Source organism: Oncorhynchus kisutch, linkage group LG9, assembly GCF_002021735.2.
Source record: "Oncorhynchus kisutch isolate 150728-3 linkage group LG9, Okis_V2, whole genome shotgun sequence".
In the NCBI taxonomy this organism is placed as follows: Eukaryota; Metazoa; Chordata; class Actinopteri; order Salmoniformes; family Salmonidae; genus Oncorhynchus; species Oncorhynchus kisutch.
This window is the reverse complement of record NC_034182.2, coordinates 11,194,925-11,216,051: the sequence shown is the minus strand read 5'-3', so window position 1 is coordinate 11,216,051 and position 21,127 is coordinate 11,194,925. Positions and strand designations below refer to the sequence as shown.

Sequence of the window (21,127 nt, the reverse complement as noted above, 5' to 3'; positions counted from 1 at the left end):
AAAGAAATGGGAGAGGAGGAAAACATGAGAGAGGAAACTAAAGAAACGAGAGAGGAGGAAAACATGAGAGAGGAAACTAAAGAAACGGGAGAGGAGGCCAACATGAGGAAAATAAAGAAAAGGGAGAGGAGGAAAACATGAGAGGGGAAACTAAAGAAAAGGGAGAGGAGGAAAACATGAGAGGGGAAACTAAAGAAAAGGGAGAGGAGGAAAACATGAGGAAAATAAAGAAATGGGAGAGGAGGAAAACATGAGAGGAAAATAAAGAAACGGGAGAGGAGGAAACATGAGGAAAATAAAGAAACGGGAGAGGAGGAAAACATGAGAGAGGTCAATAAAGAAAAGGGAGAGGAGGAAAACATGAGAGAGGAAAATAAAGAAAAGGGAGAGGAGGGAAACATGAGAGAGGAAACTAAAGAAACGGGAGAGGAGGAAAAAACATGAGAGAGGACAATAAAGAAAAGGGAGAGGAGGAAAACATGAGAGGGGAAACTAAAGAAAAGGGAGAGGAGGAAAACATGAGAGGGAAAACTAAAGAAAAGGGAGAGGAGGAAACATGAGAGGGGAAACTAAAGAAAAGGGAGAGGAGGAAAACATGAGAGGAAAATAAAGAAACGGGAGAGGAAAACATGAGAGGGGAAACTAAAGAAAAGGGAGAGGAGGAAAACATGAGGAAAATAAAGAAACGGGAGAGGAGGAAAACATGAGAGGAAAATAAAGAAACGGGAGAGGAGGACATGAGGAAAATAAAGAAACGGGAGAGGAGGAAAACATGAGGAAAATAAAGAAACGGGAGAGGAGGAAAACATGAGAGGAAAATAAAGAAACGGGAGAGGAGGAAAACATGAGAGGAAAATAAAGAAACGGGAGAGGAGGAAAACATGAGAGGAAACTAAAGAAACAGGAGAGGAGGAAAACATGAGAGGGGAAACTAAAGAAACGGGAGTGGAGGCAAACATGAGAGAGGAAACTAAAGAAACGGGAGAGGAGGAAAACATGAGGAGGAAAACATGAGAGGGGAAACTAAAGAAACGGGAGTGGAGGCAAACATGAGAGAGGAAACTAAAGAAACGGGAGAGGAGGAAAACATGAGAGAGGTCAATAAAGAAAAGGGAGAGGAGGAAAACATGAGAGAGGAAAATAAAGAAAAGGGAGAGGAGGGAAACATGAGAGAGGAAACTAAAGAAACGGGAGAGGAGGAAAAAACATGAGAGAGGACAATAAAGAAAAGGGAGAGGAGGAAAACATGAGAGGGGAAACTAAAGAAAAGGGAGAGGAGGAAAACATGAGAGGGAAAACTAAAGAAAAGGGAGAGGAGGAAACATGAGAGGGGAAACTAAAGAAAAGGGAGAGGAGGAAAACATGAGAGGAAAATAAAGAAACGGGAGAGGAAAACATGAGAGGGGAAACTAAAGAAAAGGGAGAGGAGGAAAACATGAGGAAAATAAAGAAACGGGAGAGGAGGAAAACATGAGAGGAAAATAAAGAAACGGGAGAGGAGGACATGAGGAAAATAAAGAAACGGGAGAGGAGGAAACATGAGGAAAATAAAGAAACGGGAGAGGAGGAAAACATGAGAGGAAAATAAAGAAACGGGAGAGGAGGAAAACATGAGAGGAAAATAAAGAAACGGGAGAGGAGGAAAACATGAGAGGAAACTAAAGAAACAGGAGAGGAGGAAAACATGAGAGGGGAAACTAAAGAAACGGGAGAGGAGGAAAACATGAGGAGGAAACTAAAGAAACGGGAGTGGAGGCAAACATGAGAGAGGAAACTAAATAAACGGGAGAGGAGGAAAACATGAGAGAGGAAACTAAGAAACGGGAGAGGAGGAAACATGAGGAGGAAAACATGAGGGGAAACAAAAAAAACGGGAGAGGAGAAAAACATGAGGAAAATAAAGAAAAGGGAGAGGAGGAAAACATGAGAGGAAACTAAAGAAACGGGAGAGGAGGGAAACATGAGGAGGAAAACATGAGAGGGGAAACTAAAGAAACGGGAGAGGAGGAAAACATGAGAGAGGAAACTAAAGAAACGGGAGAGGAGGAAAACATGAGAGGAAACTAAAGAAACGGGAGAGGAGGGAAACATGAGAGAGGAAACTAAAGAAACGGGAGAGGAGGAAAACATGAGAGGGGAAACTAAAGAAACGGGAGTGGAGGCAAACATGAGAGAGGAAACTAAAGAAACGGGAGAGGAGGGAAACATGAGGAGGAAAACATGAGAGGGGAAACTAAAGAAACGGGAGAGGAGGAAACATGAGAGAGGAAACTAAAGAAACGGGAGAGGAGGGAAACATGAGGAGGAAAACATGAGAGGGGAAACTAAAGAAACGGGAGAGGAGGGAAACATGAGGAGGAAAACATGAGAGGGGAAACTAAAGAAACGGGAGTGGAGGCAAACATGAGAGAGGAAACTAAAGAAACGGGAGAGGAGGGAAACATGAGGAGGAAAACATGAGAGGGGAAACTAAAGAAACGGGAGAGGAGGAAACATGAGAGAGGGAACTAAAGAAATGGGAGAGGAGGAAAACATGAGAGAGGAAACTAAAGAAACGGGAGAGGAGGAAACATGAGAGAGGAAACTAAAGAAACGGGAGAGGAGGACAACATGAGGAAATAAAGAAAGGGAGAGGAGGAAAACATGAGAGGGGAAACTAAAGAAAGGGAGAGGAGGAAACATGAGAGGGGAAACTAAAGAAAAGGGAGAGGAGGAAAACATGAGAGGGGAAACTAAAGAAAAGGGAGAGGAGGAAACATGAGAGGGGAAACTAAAGAAAAGGGAGAGGAGGAAAACATGAGGGGAAACTAAAGAAATGGGAGAGGAGGAAAACATGAGAGGGGAAACTAAAGAAAAGGGAGAGGAGGAAAACATGAGGAAAATAAAGAAATGGGAGAGGAGGAAAACATGAGAGAGATCAATAAAGAAAGGGAGAGGAGGAAAACATGAGAGAGGTAAATAAAGAAACGGGAGAGGAGGAAACATGAGAGAGGAAACTAAAGAAACGGGAGAGGAGGAAAAAACATGAGAGAGGACAATAAAGAAAGGGAGAGGAGGAAAACATGAGAGGGAAAACTAAAGAAAAGGGAGAGGAGGAAACATGAGAGGGGAAACTAAAGAAAAGGGAGAGGAGGAAAACATGAGAGGAAAATAAAGAAACGGGAGAGGAAAACATGAGAGGAAATAAAGAAACGGGAGAGGAGGACATGAGGAAAATAAAGAAACGGGAGAGGAGGAAAACATGAGGAAAATAAAGAAACGGGAGAGAAGGAAAACATGAGAGGAAAATAAAGAAACGGGAGAGAAGGAAAACATGAGAGGAAAATAAAGAAACGGGAGAGGAGGAAAACATGAGAGGAAACTAAAGAAACAGGAGAGGAGGAAAACATGAGGAGGAAAACATGAGAGGGGAAACTAAAGAAACGGGAGTGGAGGCAAACATGAGAGAGGAAACTAAAGAACTGGGAGAGGAGGAAAACATGAGAGAGGAAACTAAAGAAACGGGAGAGGAGGAAACATGAGGAGGAAAACATGAGAGAGGAAACTAAAGAACTGGGAGAGGAGGAAAACATGAGAGGGGAAACAAAAAAAACGGGAGAGGAGGAAAACATGAGGAAAATAAAGAAAAGGGAGAGGAGGAAAACATGAGAGGAAACTAAAGAAACGGGAGAGGAGGAAAACATGAGAGAGGAAACTAAAGAAAGGGAGAGGAGGAAACATGAGGGGAAACTAAAGAAAAGGGAGAGGAGGTAACATGAGAGAGGAAACTAAAGAAACAGGAGAGGAAGAAAACATGAGGAAAATAAAAAAACGGGAGAGGTAGAAAACATGAGAGAGGAACCTAAAGAAAAGGGAGAGGAGGAAAACATGAGATGGAACTAAAGAAACGGGAGAGGAGGAAAACATGAGGAAACTAAAGAAACGGGAGAAGCGGAAAACATGAGAGGAAACTAAAGAAACGGGAGAGGAGGAAACATGAGAGGGGAAACTAAAGAAAAGGGAGAGGAGGAAAACATGAGAGGAAACTAAAGAAACGGGAGAGGCGGAAAACATGAGAGGAAACTAAAGAAACGGGAGAGGAGGAAAACATGAGAGGAAACTAAAGAAAAGGGAGAGGAGGAAACATGAGAGGAAACTAAAGAAAATGGAGAGGAGGAAAACATGAGAGGGGAAACTAAAGAAACGGGAGAGGAGGAAAACATGAGGAAACTAAAGAAACAGGAGAGGAGGAAAACATGAGAGGAAACTAAAGAAACGGGAGAGGAGGAAAACATGAGAGGAAACTAAAGAAACGGGAGAGGAGGGAAACATGAGAGAGGAAACTAAAGAAACGGGAGAGGAGGTAACATGAGAGGAAACTAAAGAAAAGGGAGAGGAGGAAACATGAGAGGAAACTAAAGAAAAGGGAGAGGAGGAAACATGAGAGGAAACTAAAGAAACGGGAGAGGAGGAAAACATAAGAGAGGAAACTAAAGAAACGGGAGAGGAGGTAACATGAGAGGAAACTAAAGAAACGGGAGAGGAGGAAACATGAGAGGAAACTAAAGAAACGGGAGAGGAGGAAAACATAAGAGAGGAAACTAAAGAAACGGGAGAGGAGGTAACATGAGAGGAAACTAAAGAAACGGGAGAGGAGGAAACATGAGAGGAAACTAAAGAAACGGGAGAGGAGGAAAACATAAGAGAGGAAACTAAAGAAACGGGAGAGGAGGTAACATGAGAGGAAACTAAAGAAACGGGAGAGGAGGAAACATGAGAGGAAACTAAAGAAACGGGAGAGGAGGAAAACATAAGAGAGGAAACTAAAGAAACGGGAGAGGAGGTAACATGAGAGGAAACTAAAGAAACGGGAGAGGAGGAAACATGAGAGGAAACTAAAGAAACGGGAGAGGAGAAAACATGAGAGAGGAAACTAAAGAAACGGGAGAGGAGGAAACATGAGAGGAAACTAAAGAAACGGGAGAGGAGGAAACATGAGAGGAAACTAAAGAAACGGGAGAGGAGGAAAACATGAGAGGAAACTAAAGAAACGGGAGAGGAGGAAAACATGAGAGGAAACTAAAGAAAAGGGAGAGGAGGAAAACATGAGAGGAAACTAAAGAAACGGGAGAGGAGAAAAAAGAGCTGTGGTTGCCCTACAGCTCACACCACCAGGAGGAACTGTGGTGAATATCAACACAACAGACCATATTCACACCGCCTGGGGTCAGGCTGGGTGAAAGGGGATAATGTATTACGAAGAAGATGTGAGGGATTTGGAAGATCATTGCTGATGGACCTTTGGGGAAACAAGAGTATATCTACAGGATAGTAATGTAGGCCGCTAAATCTCTGTTTTCAGAACATTTCAGCAAGGAGCTAAGTCCCTGTAGGTTAGCGTGGGGAATGAGGTACCTGGAAGCACACGCCAACATTCTACCAGAAGACACAATTTATTCTGCAAAAAAATGCATCACTTTATAGTTTTAGCCTTGGAGAAAGAATCTGTCTTTTAACATCACACCTCAACAACACCCGTCAACTAAGGATAGAAGCTGAGCCAAGAACAGAAATGAAACCTTGAGAGCTTCACTCAAACACTTGACGATAAACACATAGAGAACAGAAGCTTTCCATCTCCCCTCGAGAGGTAAAATCAACCTTATTAAATTATGACATTTCCGTACGGCACGCACACACACATCTGCACCTCATTAGCATCAGTAAACAGCTCTTCTGCATAGAAGAGAATCGACCGTAACAATTACATTCATTTACCTTCCCCTCTCCCAGTGGGTCCATTGGTTTCCACTTACCCAAACACTAATGTGATTTCACTCAGGTGCCACGACGACGCTTCATATTAGACGTCTTTATTGTGGTAGCAGTTGGATTCACAGCGGTCCGGTCTGTCTGTTTACCTGATAAATATTATCATTAAGCTGCCGAGGCAACGGGTGGGGATTACAGAGGCATTTTAACTGCCATCTGAAGCATCTTCTCTTCTCTCACTGTAGGAAGTCAGAGGCTTTTAACAATAACAGATTGAGGAAAATAACCACGTTGCCTCGTCTCATCTACAGTTGAAGTCATTAAAACTCGTTTTTCAACCACTCCACAAATGTTTTGTTAACAAACAATAGTTTTGGCTACTTTGTGTATGACACAAGTCATTTTTACAACAATTGTTTACACACAGATTATTTCACTTAAAAGTCACTGTATCACTATTCCGGTAGGTCAGAAGTTAACATACACTAAGTTGACTGGGCCTTTAGACAGCTTGGAAAATTCAAAAAAAATTGATTCATGGCTTTAGAAGCTTCAGGTACGCTAATTGACATAAGGTGAGTCAATTGGAGGTGTACCTGTGGATGTATTTCAAGGCCTACCTTCAAACTCAGTGCCTCGACATCATTGGAAAATGTAAAGAAATCAGCCAAACGCCTGAAGGTGCCACGTTCATCTGTACAAACAATAATATGCAAGTATAAACACCATAGGACCACGCAGCAGTCAAACCGCTCAGAATGGAGATGCATTCTGTCTCCTAGAGATGAGCGTACTTTGGTGCGAAAAGTGCAAATCAATCCCAGAACAACAGCAAAGGACCTTGTGAAGATGCTGGAGGAAACCGGTATAAAAGTATCTATATCCACAGTAAAATGAGTACTATATCGACATAACCTGAAAGGCCACTCAGCAAGGAAGAAGCCACTGCTACAAAACAGCCATTAAAAAGCCAGACTACGGTTTGCAACTGCACATGGGGACAAAGATGGTACTTTTTGGAGAAATGTCCTCTGGTTCGATGAAAAAAAAAAAGAACTGTTTGGCCATAATGACCATCGTTATGTTTGGAGGAAAAAGGGGGAGGCTTGCAAGCCGAAGAACCCCATCCCAACCGTGAAGCACCGGGTGGCAGCATCATGTTGTGGGAGTGCTTTGCTGCAGGAGGGACTGGTGCACTTCACAAAATAGATGTCATCATGAGGAGGTAAAATTATGTGGATATATTGAAGCAACATCAGTCAGGAAGTTAAAGCTTGGTCGCAAATGGGTCTTCCAAATAGACAATGACCCCCAGCAAACTTCCAAAGTTGTGGCAAAATGGCTTAAGGACAACAAGGTCAAGGTATTGGAGTGGCCATCACAAAGCCCAGACCTCAATCCTATAGAAAATGTGTGTGCAGAACTGAAAAAGCGTGTGCGAGCAAGGAGGCCTACAAACATGACTCAGTTACAATAGCTCTGTCAGGAGGAATGGGCCAAAATTCACCCAACTTATTGTGTGAAGCTTGTGGAAGGCTACCTGAAACATTTGACCTAAGTTAAACAATATAAAGGCAATGCTACCAAATAGTAATTGAATGTATGTAAACTTCTGACCCAATGGGAATGTTATGAAAGAAATAAAAGCTGAAATCTACTATTATTCTGACATTTCACATTCTTAAAATAAAGTGGTGATCCTAATTGACCTAAAACAGGGATTTTTTACTAGGATTAAACGTCAGGAATTGTGAAAAACTGAGGTGAAATGTATTTGGCTAAGTGTATGTAAACTTCCGACTTCAATTTTATAGTTAGGAGTTTTAAACGATCTCACCAAATGATCCTCTAAATTAACCCTCAACATCAGAGAAGACTCAGTGTGGAATGACAATACAGTAACCTGCAGGAGATTATTTTCACCCCTAGCCTGATTACACAGCACGGGGGCTGCTGTTAATGGTGTGTTCCTGGGGGAACCAAAATAGAGTACAAGACCATTATATGATATGGAGAACTAGAGCCAGAGTGGAGGGAGTTTTGGGGCTGGGTTTCACATAGCCGCACAGCACAGAGATGGTTACACAATCACACCTTAAAACCTGTTGCGACACTAGGGGCAGTATTTTCATTTTGGGATAAAAAACGTTCCCGTTTTAAACAAGATATTTTGTCACGAAAAGATGCTCGACTATGCATATAATTGACAGCTTTGGATAGAAAACACTCTGACGTTTCCAAAACTGCAAAGATATTGTCTGTGAGTGCAACAGAACTGATGTTAGAGGCGAAACTCAGATTAAAATCCAATCAGGAAGTGCCGTATTTTTTTAAACCGCCTCATGCCAATGACTCCTTATATGGCTGTGAATGACCTACGAATGAGCTTACGTTTTCCAAGGTGTCTACAGCACTGTGACGTCTTTTTACGCATTTATGTTGAAGAATAGCCGTAAGGGACCACATTTAGCAAGTGGTCACATGATGGCTCCCGCAGAAAATCTTGCGTAAAGTACACAAGTAGCCATTTTTCCAATCGCTTCTTATGAGAAACCAATTGTCCCAACGGATATATTATCGAATAGATATGTAAAAAACACCTTGAGGATTGATTCTAAACAACGTTTGCCATGTTTCTGTCGATATTATGGAGCTAATTTGGAAAAACGTTTGGTGTTGTAGTGACTGCATCGATTTCTCAGCCAAACGTAAAGAACAAACAGAGCTATTTCGCCTACAAAAAATTATATTTTTGGAAAAAAGGAACATTTGCTATCTAACTGGGAGTCTCCTGAGTGAAAACATCCGAAGTTCTTCAAAGGTAAATGATTTAATTTGATTGCTTTTCTTATTTTCGTGAAAATATTGCCTGCTGGTAGCAGAGCCTAGCCATAGCATTATGCCATGATAAACTTACACAAATGCTTGTCTAGCGTTGGCTGTAAAGCATATTTTGAAAATCTGAGATGACAGTGTGATTAACAAAAGGCTAAGCTGTGTCTCAATATATTTATTTTGTGATTTTCATGAATAGGAAGATTTTCTAGGAAGATTTATGTCCGCTGTGTTATGCTAATTAGTTTGAGGCGATGGTTACGCTCCCGCATGCGGGTTTGAGAGTCATGAGAAGTTAACTGCACTCAGCTCGACAGCTCCCCCCCCCTCTCAGTCTCTCCTGGGAGTGTATGTATTTGTCTGTGTGTGTTTTCCCCGTGGCAATCAATGTCCAATGACAGAGAGATACAGTGCGTGTGTTACAGACAGAGTGTGTGTGTGTTGACAGTGTGTGTGTGTGTGTGTTCTCTGCTGTGGTCTCCAGAAAGCGTCTATCAGTGAATAGCCCGTAGGCAGCAGACACAGGTAGACAGGCTGTAAGAGGTCTCTACAGACTCATTACAGATGAGGCAGGCAGGCAGCATTGAGAGAGACTGGCTGTGTTATCTGAAACGCCTCCCCACACACACACACGCACACAAATATGCAGTAATTAGGCAAAAATGGAAAACAGCTGTCATTAGTCTAAAATTGCTCATGGCAAAAATGAAACACTCAGCCCATCATGTATTGTCCTTGGTGCATCAGTGGTCTGTCATTCCCTGACAACGAAGTTATTTTTACTAATAGGTGTATTTAATTGATAGCAATGTCAAAATAGTTCCCCAAAAACGACACTCCTGTAACGCGTTCATCTTAATGGTTCTATATAATTACTGTATAGTAAGTTACAGATGTCAACGCACCTGTGTGCTGAATTTAACAGCACTTACAAATACACTACACAGCATAGTGTGTGTGGACACCCCTTCAAATTAGTGGATTCGGCTATTTCAGCCACACCCGTTGCTGACAGGTGTATAGAATCGTGCACACAGCCATGCAATCTCCATAGACAACCATTGGCAGTAGATTGGCCCGTACTGAAGAGCACAGTGACTTTCAACGTGCCACCGTCATAGGATGCTACCTTTCCAACAAGTCAGTTCGTCAATTTTCTTCCCTGCTAGAGCTGCTCCGGTCAACTGTAAGTGCTGCTATTGTGAAGTGGAAACGTCTAGGAGCAACAACAGCTCAGTCACGAAGCCACACAAGCCCACAGAACGGGGCCGCCGAGTGCTGAAACATGTAAAAAAAAAAATATTGTCTGTCCTCGATTGCAATACACACTACCAAACTGCAATGTCAGCACAAGAACTGTTCGTCGGAAGCTTCATGAAATGGGGTTCGATGGCCGAGCAGCCGCACACAAGCCTAAGATCACCATGCGCAATTCCAAGCGTTGGCTGGAGTGGTGTAAAGCTAAACCATTGGACTCTGGAGCAGTGAAAATGCGTTCTCTGGAGTGATGAATCACACTTCACCATCTGGCAGTCGGACGGACTTTGGCGGATGCAAGGAGAATGCTACCTGCCCGAATGCATAGTGCCAACTGTAAAGTTTGGTGGGGCTGTTTTTCATGGTTCAGGCTCCTTAGTTCCAGTGAAGGGAAATCTTAACACTAAAGCATACAATGACATTCTAGAGGATTCTGTGCTTCCAACTTTGTGGCAACAGTTTGGGAAAGGCCCTCTCCTGTTTCTGCATGACAATGCCCTCGTGCACAAAGTGAGGTCCATACAGAAATGGTTTGTCGAGATCGGTGTGGAAGAACTTGACTGGCCTGCACAGAGCCCTGACCTCAACCCGACCAAACACCATTCAGATGAATTGGAACGCATACTGCGAGCCAGGCGTAATCGCCCAACATCAGTGCCCGACCTCACTAATGCTCTTGTGACTGAATGGAATTAAGTCCCCGCAGCAAAGGGGAGACGAACTCTATAATAAAGCCCATGATTTTGGAATGAGATGTTCGACGAGCAGGTATCCACATACCAGCTGTACACTGAGTGTACAAAACATCAGGAACACCTTCCTAATATTGAGTTGCACCCGCTCTTTTGCCCTCAATTCATCGGGGCATGGGCTCTACAAAGTGTCGAAAGCATTCTACAGGGATGCTGGTCCATAGACTCCAATGCTTCCCACAGTTGTGTCAAGTTGACTGGATGTCCTTTGGATGGTGGACCATTCTTGATACACATGGGCTACTGTTGAGAGTGAAAAAACCAGCAGTGTTGCAGTTCTTTACACAAACTGGTGTGCCTGGCACCTACTACCATACCCCGTTCAAAGGCATTTAAATCGTTTGTCTTGCACATTAACCCTCTGGTGGCACACATATACAAGCCATATCTCAATTGTCTCAAGGCTCAAAAATCATTCTTTAACCTGTCTCCTCCCCTTCATCTACTGATTGAAGTGGATTTAACAAGTGGCATCAACAAGGGATCCTAGCTTTCACCTGGATTCACTTGGTTAGATCATGGAAAGAGCAGGTGTTCCTAATGTTTTGTACACCGAGTGTATGTTATGCTCCTGCTGTACATAATGCAAATAAATACTATACACTGGGATGTACTAAACCCTGACTGCGCTTTGGACACAAAAACAGGCAACAGACATAATATCAACACATCCATACTCAAACAAAACCTCCAGAGCTTACCATGAACAGTCTTTCTGGTCGATACGGAGAACATGTGAAGAATACTGCTCATAAGGAGGGCTTCTCTCTTCTCTCCCCCCCCTTACTTCCCTGCTCTCCTCCAGTCTCGCTCTATCCTCCAGAGTTTAGTGACAGCTGCACACATTTGGAGTCACCGAAGGGAGGACCAGCGAGTGAGGGAAGAGAGAAAACAAGGGAGGCGCTGAATACATTCTCTCCCTCTCTCTCCACTTAACAGACGCTTTCATCCAAAGCGACTTGTACGTACGGGTGGCCCCAGCGGGAATTGAACCCACAACCCTTGGGTGTTGCAAGCACCATGCTCTACTGACTGAGCAACACAGCTAAAGCTTTACGTCTTTATTTCTGCAAACACTTGAGTGATGACTGAGTCACACAGACAGACTGCTCTGATGGACTATGTCACATTTATGGCCCCAAAAGGCTAGGGCCAGCTCTGACTGCATGTGTGGGTATGGATGTGGGTTTGCAGACCTGCGAGCCCCTCATTAGTTTTTTGTGGTCCCCATCAAAATTGCCCATCCCTGGGTTAGACACTAAGCTACATTAGGGGGACCACTGGTACTGATGTGCAGAGGACAGGGGGTGCATGTGGACAGCTGGAGCTACTAAAGCAATGATGGACCGGACCAGACTGTCCTGCTCTAGTTCTGCCATGATCTGACCCCTGGCACTGGACCATAGCCTAGACTGCTGGAGAGTCATCTATACTGACCACTGGAGCCAGAACACTGTTCATCAGAGCCAGGAGCCAGAGGACCCCTGGTTCTACAGATGCTAACTGGGTCACATTAATGTGTGAAAAAAACAACACAGAGCCCACTGAGGGACGTTTGCGGATGACCTAGGCCCCCAAAGAAGTAAAGGGGTTTAAGTAAGTAGTATTCAAACATCTATAGGCATATTTCAGCGAGCAGAGTCTGTCAGCCAGCTGATATGTGTGTGTGTGTCTGTGTTGATGAAGCTCTCAGCTGTCTGTCAGTCACAAGCTGTGTTGATAGACCAGTCCCGATGTGTGAGCTTCCGGGGACAGACAGATGGACCCCACGAGGGACCAACATCTCTATTAGCCATGGCAAAGATCTGACCTGAAATCAACAAACACCTGTGGGATTCATTCATATCCAACTACATCCAACCACAAGGTACGAATACAGTTCCGTCATCTGCTCATAAATATGGGGTCTAAAATCTACTACTGCAGAACCCAGAGTGAAAGACCGAGGGAGCGAGAGAAAGTCGTCAAGAGACCCTCCTCCAATGGGTTTTGAGAAGGAGGCTAGGAGAGAGGACGCGAGGAGTATGCAATTGAGTTTCTCCCAGGGAGGAAGAGGGATAGAGAGGAAGGGAGAAAGAGAGCAAGGGAGAAAGAGAGAGAGATGGTCCAACTGCCGTGAGCAGCAGTACTTCAGGGCCTGTGTTGTCATGGTTACCATTCTGCACGCGCACACACTTCAAACACTACACTGAGCTGCAAGTGTGTAACTGAAATCGTGTTTGAGTTGGTAGAGGGAGAGACTGCATGACGTAATAATCCATCCCATACTCTGACACCCTGAAATGTCAGCCCTCTTTTCCCTCTAACATACACACTCATCCATAAAGAGAGGAAAACACCGGTGTAGTCTTTACCTAAAGGATGGAGCACCAAGAGAACAAACAGGACCAGCACACACAAAACTTGCTACACAAATAACTATGAGATTGATTACACAGACAGAGAGAGACAGAGAGAGACAGAGAGAGACAGAGAGAGACAGAGAGAGACAGAGAGAGAGACAGACAGACAGCGAGAGACAGAGACAGACAGAGAGAGAGACAGACAGAGAGAGCGAAAGACAGAGAGAGAGACAGACAGAGAGAGAAAGAAATGACTGGCCATCTCTAAACAGCCATATGGGACCATAAATAAACCAGTCAACATGCTGAAGACAGAGAGGAACATCCCTTTAGTTACACACATGTCCACACGCATGGACACACACGCCGGTCTATCAACACACCATTAGATATTCTTCCTATACACCAATTACTCTCGCCACAGGACCACATTTCCAATAGCACTCACAGATTGTGTATGCATATATACAATACATATTAACATTCAAAGATTCAAAAAAACAATTTCAAACATCATTAAACAAGATGCAAACAATTTCTGGAGAAAAACAGCTGTTATTCAAACCAAATGGCTTACCTGTTAAGAAGTAATAGAGGAGGCACAGCAGGACATGGAGAAAGAGAGAAGGGAGAAATATGTTAATGAGGGTTCTCTGCAGTCTACATATCCACATAATGAGAATACAGAATCATAAATAATAACACAATGGATATTAGATATACAGTAGCAGTCAAACGTTTGGACACACCTCCTCATTCCAAGGTTTTTCTTTATTTGTACTATTTTCTACATTGTAGAATAATGGTGAAGACATGAAAACGATGAAATAACACATATGGAATGCTGTAGTGACTAAAAGGATTAAACAAATAAAAAATATATATATATTGTACATTTCATAGTTTTGACATCTTCCCTGTTATTCTACAATGTAGAAAATAGTAAAAATAAAGAAAAAACCTTGAATGAGTAGGTGTCCAAACTTCTGACTGGTACTGTAGACTGTAGAGAACTGAACTACATATTAACACATAACATTGCATGACAAATGATCATGCAGCGTTATACAGTATGTAAAGTGTGTGGTGTAAACTACATTCGGAAGACTACCTTGCTTGAGAATTAAACACTTATGTTATCTGTCAGAACTAATGCCTAGCAATTTAGCTCAATGGGCCAACATGGTCTTTAAGCCAAGCAGAGGACCTGCGTTTGATTCCCGTTCAGTTACAGCTTCATTGTATATGGAGGGTCCATTCGTCAGGCTCGGGGTCTCCACCAACAGAAAGCTAAATACAACTCAAGACAACTCAACACTGCCCTCTATAGGGTATCTTATATACAAGCACATCTTCTAAAATACAGATGACGTCATCTGCTCACAAGCCTGCTCTATATGATCACAAGCGCCACTTGTATTTTGATTATTCGTTGTCAGAGAAATACACTTTAAGAAATCCTATCACAGCAAGACTCCAATGAAGTGTTGTACTCTGCCGATCATCAGTACTGTCCTCACAGAAAATAACACTGTCAATACAAAAAGTTCTACAACTTAAGTCCATTTCAAGGGAAAAATGGAAATGTGGCTTTGGCTTTCAGTTCAGATTGAAACCCCAACAATAATATACACGACAAGAACACCAAGAACTACGAAGAACAAATGGAATGTTTTGCTTTCGCAAAACGGTAGAAGAACACGATAAAGCGTTGGGAACAGATATGGTCATAATCCACGTACACACTGGGTGCTGAGACGGTGTTCTGAAGCAAAGCCAGTGTTTGAGGAACAGCTCCAGTCAGCTAAATGTAAACGTGATGGGATGCTGTCAGGACACCCTGGTGGGACCAGGCAGAGAGCAGTCAGGCAGCACACGCCTTCCAACAGGGATTTGTCTCACACACACACATTGTATTAGTCTCCCACTGAGATCATTCTGGGATCACTACACTGCCCAAACTCACAAACAACAGAAACATGCACACACACATACACACACAAAAACAAGGCAGTGTGCACTGCACGCAGACACAATGATAAAAACATCCAGATGTGCATAAACAAACAGTCACACATTCACAGTGTAATACACACAAACACACTAAGTTATATGAACAGCCTCCTACGTGACAGTCAAGGGGTCAGGAGGGAAATTAAACAGTGACAGATGTGGCTGACAACAATACCATTTACAGTACAGTGCTGCTGCCAGACTAGTGGTCAGATAACCTCAGATTATAACACGGGTAATGGCCAGAGAGGAGCGGGTGGGGGCTGGTGCCCTCTAGTGGTCACACAGAGCTACAAGTGAGGCCCCACCTCCTTTTCCTCCTCCCCTCCCCTCTACCATCCCCTCCCCATCTCTCTCATCTCATCTGCCCTCCTCTGCCCTACCCAATCAACTCTTCACACAGCAGGGCTCTCTGGAAGTGAATGGAACACGCCAGGTACTCCTGACTTTGGCTTTCAATGAGTTCACTCCATAAGGGAATGGTTCTGTAGCTAACTAATCAACTCTACACAGACACCACAGTGGGGTCTCTGAACATCTGACTCAACAGGAGTCTCCCCCTCTCTTTTCACCCTCATCTCTCCCATTCCTGCCTCTTCAAATACGAGATCAGTACATTAATGAAGGGGCCGTATAATACACATCGAATATCAAAGTGTTGGGAGGGGGGGGGGGGGCTTTTGAAGTGTGGGTCATTTGAATATGGAGATGTCTAGCTTGAAGAAACATGTGATTGAATGACCCATACTACACATTACAATGAGGGCAGAGCTCGCGTGTTATGCAGAATACACATTCCACACATCTGACTGATCAGGAATCTGTTTCATTTCCCAGGCGGTACAGATACAGGCGTCTCAGTGAGCACTCAGTCATTCAGACTGTGTAATTATAGTTAGGAATGGCCCACAGTTCTATCATAAATTACAGTTTCCACACGGTGGATATACATATTGGGTAAAAAAATTTAAATACTGGAATTAGCACTTCCCACCAGAATGATATATTTCATTTATTGAAGCTGAAGAAAGGGAGAGTAATGACAAAAGTTGTACAAACATGCATGCTATGACAGAAAGTGCCCCGAGCCTCCTCTTGCATACCAACTGTGATGTATTCCAACGGACCAGAATCATCATTAGGGACTCATAACTCCGAAGAGAAACAGAAGGAGGTGACCAAACGGTTCCATTCGAACCTGCTCCTCTGGGAGGACTGTGTCAGGTTGATCAACGGGATCTGCTGCTCTGTGTGTCTCTGTTCTCCGGTGCAGTGAGGCCATGTAGCACATAGAGATCAGAAAAGAGGATGGATGGAGGAAGAGAAGAAGGGATGATGTCTATCGCTACAGAATGCTGAGTGATGTCTCCAATTCGAGTCATTCCCTCGGTGTGTGTGTGTGTGTGGCGTTACTCTGAGGTATCAAGAGGAGGTGGGTCAACAGGCAATACATTGTAATTACATTGATGAATATGAAAGTGAGTATATTTCAGTACCACTCTAGAGAGCAACAGGCCCAATGCTTCCACATGGCTGATCTCCTTTTCATCAGTGTGTCGAAATGAATACAGAGTGTAATGAGATCCTATAACGAGACTGTCCAACAGAATCTTTACTCAATACATAATGAATGAATCGAGTGAAGCCTGGCGACCTGTGGATACACACACACACACACTTGTATTCATGGACACACATATTGATTCCTGAGTTCAGACTTTATAGGGTTGATTATTCTGCACAGTGAGAAGACACTTTTCTGCAAGATCAGTCTTCTGTTCTGATGCTTTTTACCTAACCAATCTTTTCCAAAAACACACTGAGGGCCAACAGCGTTTGTTTACCCCAACGTTTATTATCTAACAGATCCACAACTTCTGTCTGAGCCTTCTCAATAAAGACTAACCCGCGGCAGAGAGACAGATCTAGGCCAGGGATCAACAACTAGATTCAGCCGCAGGCGGATCATAATTACAAATCATTTGTACGCTGCAAGAAGCCCAAACCGAGATATTTGACTAAAACATAATCATTTAAAACATTGCTTACATATATACAATGTGGTATACAATCACGTGTCTCTCGATGTGTGGGAAAGATTAGGTTACAGATCTCCAAAATACATTTAAAAAAACACTTGGAGCTGATTGGCTGGTGTTTCTACAGTGTTATGTCCAACAATGAACATTTTTAAAAACAAGACAACTTGGGGGTCCAAATAAAACCACCGGGACGCCAGCTGGGGAACCCAGATCTAGGCTATGGGTCAATGGAGGGATGGTAAAATAGGGCTGGTGCAAGGCCATGAAAACTTCTCAACTGATAACAGATATGAAGTATTCTCTCCACCTGGATTTACCACAGAGCAGAGAGAGCAGTAATGCAATAAGCCCTCGGGGTGATGGAATTCTCCGGCTCGGTCTTCCTCTGAAGCAACAACAGACACGTAGGGAGTCAGGAAGTAGTAACCGTAGACGCAATCAGCTACTGTACCGCACTCTGAGAGAGGGAACATGGCAACCACAATTAGAAACCAGGGCAAATCTTAATTACCCTTCACTCACTCCCAGTCGTTAGGGAGAGAGAAGGTTGAGAGAAGTAGAGCGAGATGGAAGAAGAGAAAGAGCGAGCGAGAGAACCATGCAGTGTTTAGAGGGGTGATGGGTTTTACCATAAACTTGAACTGATTCCTTTTTTCCAGGCTTCAGAGGGAGAAATGCACACTTACACAAGGCTGATGAGACCTCCAAAAATCCACATGTACTCTGACATGCACACACTTCCTCTTACCATAAGAAATGGGCATCATCATCCAGACTATAATTTCACTGGTAGATGAGGAGATGGAAAAACATATGGACAGGGGCCAAAACTATTTGCTAATCATTTTTAGGAAACATTATGCAATCAAATCAAAACTGCTGCTTTTCTGCCATTTGTTTTCATTACAGTACACTGGTACTACACCTCCTTCCCAGTGGCAAATTCCACTCATAACGCAACACTCCAACATGTGAATTAATGCATTGTGTTCAAAACACGTCACTTAGTTTCACTGAGTGGGTTTTTCAGTTGATTGACAGTCAGTGTGTGACTAAGAGAGAGTGAATAATGACACTTCTCAGGTCTCTGTCAACGAAGAGGCTCAACCTCAAAATGAACCAATATGTGAACTAGCGACAGTAGGATCAAGGTAGTTACCTTTTATTGTTGATCCACCCTGTACTCTCTACTGAGGTTTACCAAGGCTGTGTCTGCGCCTCAAAATGGCATAGTCCTGGTAAAAAGTAGTGTCCTAAACACAGAACAGGGTGCCATTTGGGATGCAAGCTGTGTGTGTGTTCTGACAAGAGGGGCTTGTCTGATGGGGTTATTAGAATTCCGTGAATAAAGATTCTATGAATCGCTTTCAGCGCTGTGCATTACAGACCAGATTGAAAGAGCGAGGGAGGGATGGACAGATGGAGGGAGAATGGAAGAGAGGAGAAAGAGTACATTTCACTTTGAGAAAACAGTACTTTGGTAAAAGTAAAATGTCCACTATTTGGCAGTGGTTGGAACCCTTCAAACGGAGATGGGAGGGGGGGGTCAGGTGCTCGACTGCAGGACTTGAAAATCCTAAAAACACTCCTTACGCCAGGAAACAGTACTTCAACTGGTGACTATCAAGGAGAATAAAGACAAAGGACCACTGTTGCTGCGTAAATCTGACGGGGCATGAATCGCCTTCATCGCAGCATTGAGTAGGAAAAGAGTGGGAGGCACTTATATGAAAGTGGGTGTGGAGCCTATAAAAATGCCTGTCTATAATGCAACACACACATGGAGAGACATGCGTACGGACACGCACAAACAAACACACACAAGCTCATTTCACTAACACAGAGAGTGTAGACAATTTGGTACAGAGAATGTGTGTTGTGCACATGTATGTGTGGTCTGAGAGCCTTGTGCCATAACACAGCTAGCTATCCAGTCCTGAGGAGACTAGAGGATAGTAGAGAGGCTAACGTTAGCATTTACTACAGCCCAGAGTCAGGGAGGGAGGCTAAGGGAGCACTATGCCCCTGTAACACCACCCTCAGGGTCTCCTCTCCTCTGCCCGTTAAGGCCGAAGCCAGGTTTTTAGGAGGGATTTGGGATGGAGCCTTCACCCTTCCTCGGGGTGCCGAGATATAGGGCTATAGCCTTGTGTTGGTAGGAGAGGACGAGAGGAGATGTGCTGTGTCTGTGGTAGAGGTCGACCGATTAATCGGAATGGCCGATTAATTAGGGCCAATTTCAATTTTTCATAACAATCACTAGTTAACTACACATGGTTGATGATATTACTAGATATTATCTAGCGTGTCCTGTGTTGCATATAATCTGACTGAGCATACAAGCATACAAATATCTAATTATCTGACTGAGCGAAGGTAGGCAGAAGCAGGCGTGTAAACATTCATTCAAAAAGCACTTTCGTGCGTTTTGCCAGCAGCTCTTCGTTGTGTCAAGCATTGCGCTGTTTATGACTTCAAACCTATCAACTCCAGAGATGAGGCTGGTGTGACCGAAGTGAAATGGCGTTTCAAACTTCACTCGCTCTGAGCCTTGGGGTGGTTGTTTCCCTTGTTCTGCATGGGTAACGCTGCTTCGATGTGGTGGCTGTTGTCGTTGTGTTGCTGGTTCGAGTCCAGGGAGGAGCGAGGAGAGGGACGGAGGCTATACTGTTACACTGGCAATACTAAAGTGCCTATAAGAACATCCAATAGTCAAAGGTTAATGAAATACAAATGGTATAGAGGGAAATAGTCCAATAATAACTACAACCTAAAACTTACCTTATATTGAAGACTCGTGTTAAAAGGAACCACCAGCTTTCATATGTTCTCATGTTCTGAGCAAGGAACTGAAACGTTAGCTTTCTTACATAGCACATATTGCACTTTTACGTTCTTCTCCAACACTTTGTTTTTGCATTATTTAAACCAAATTGAACATGTTTCATTATCTACTTGAGGCTAAATTGATTTTATGTATGTATTATATTAAGTTAAATTAAGTGTTATTTCAGTATTGTTGTAATTGTCATTATTACAAATACATAAACAAATAATAATAATAATCGTCCGATTAATCGGTATCGGCTTTTTTGGTCCTCCAATAATCGGCATTGAAAAATCCTAATCGGTCGACCTCTAGTCTGTGGAGATACTTAAAACCCAGAGCAGAGGCAGTTTTCGGATTCGTCTGAAACATTAAATCATCCCGTCTGTCTCTCGTCCCAGAGAGCGCGGAGAATAAAGCACAACACGTCTGAGTGAGCGAGCGTGCATGCATCTAATATTCTGCCTCAAATCCTATTTATGCTGATTTAAGGAGGCTAAACTGATCCTAGAACTGTGACTCAGGGTACAGGTGTGAGCAGTCAACAGTTACATACAGTTAGAGTTCAATCTATTCCCCATTTACTCGACACTGGGCCCTGGGTTAATGCGCGAGTCGTCAGCTGGAGATGTTACTCGGAATTAATATCCCCGTTGTCTGACTGAGTGACCGGAGGGCTGCTGCTCCCTCATGAATAAAGGATGGGAACAAATGTTCCATTCTGCAGCATGCCTCTGCCCAGCTGGGTGAGTGGATGGGTGTCTCTCTCTGTCCACGCCCCAGTGACTGTTCCACAGGCCGGTGATAACCCCCAGGGCAGAGAGGGCAAGAGAGAAGCCCCAGTATCCCGGGTCACTGTCCCGTAGCCCAAGGGTGCTCCCACATTTTCTGAACCCTAAGCCCTGCATCTATGTCCAGGCTATAGAAGAGCTTTGATTGCGGTTAGGACAGACACTCCAGCTACAGCTGAATTTCCCAGAACACTGGAATGTCTAAAGACAACAGCCTGCAGGGAAGAGAGCTGGGAGAGCGAGAGCAAAGAGGGGGTGAGAGAGGAGAAAGAGGAGTGAGACAACAACAGTCAACAGGCGGAAGTTTACACCAGAGGCATCTGTCTCCAACCACTGCTCTAACAAGCCTAGAGGCTATTTGGACAGTCTGTCACAGTCTGTCCTGGAGGAAGGTGGGAGGGAGAGAGGGAGAAAGAGAGAGGAATGGAGCCCATGTTCAAACCGACAGAGGTGGAGAGAGCGATGGTAGCTGTAATGTGCACTGTGCAGCATGTAACAACAGCTGTAGGACAGTTAA

The 21,127-nt window shown here is 43.7% G+C and overlaps 1 protein-coding gene across 14 annotated transcripts in view; it reads right to left on the bottom strand.

Annotated features, from left to right (window-relative positions):
- plekha5 (pleckstrin homology domain containing, family A member 5) overlaps positions 1–21,127 on the bottom strand; it is a 145,135-nt gene that overhangs the window by 83,842 nt on the left and 40,166 nt on the right. Inside the window, exon 4 of one of the 14 annotated variants that reach the window (XM_020491069.2) lies at positions 13,248–13,514. The exons of the other annotated variants lie outside the window; for them this stretch is intronic. Coding sequence (XP_020346658.1) covers positions 13,511–13,514 — 4 coding nt within the window. The 3' untranslated portion in view covers positions 13,248–13,510. Of the gene's footprint in view, positions 1–13,247; positions 13,515–21,127 lie in introns of those variants that run through there. 14 annotated transcript variants of the gene reach the window in all.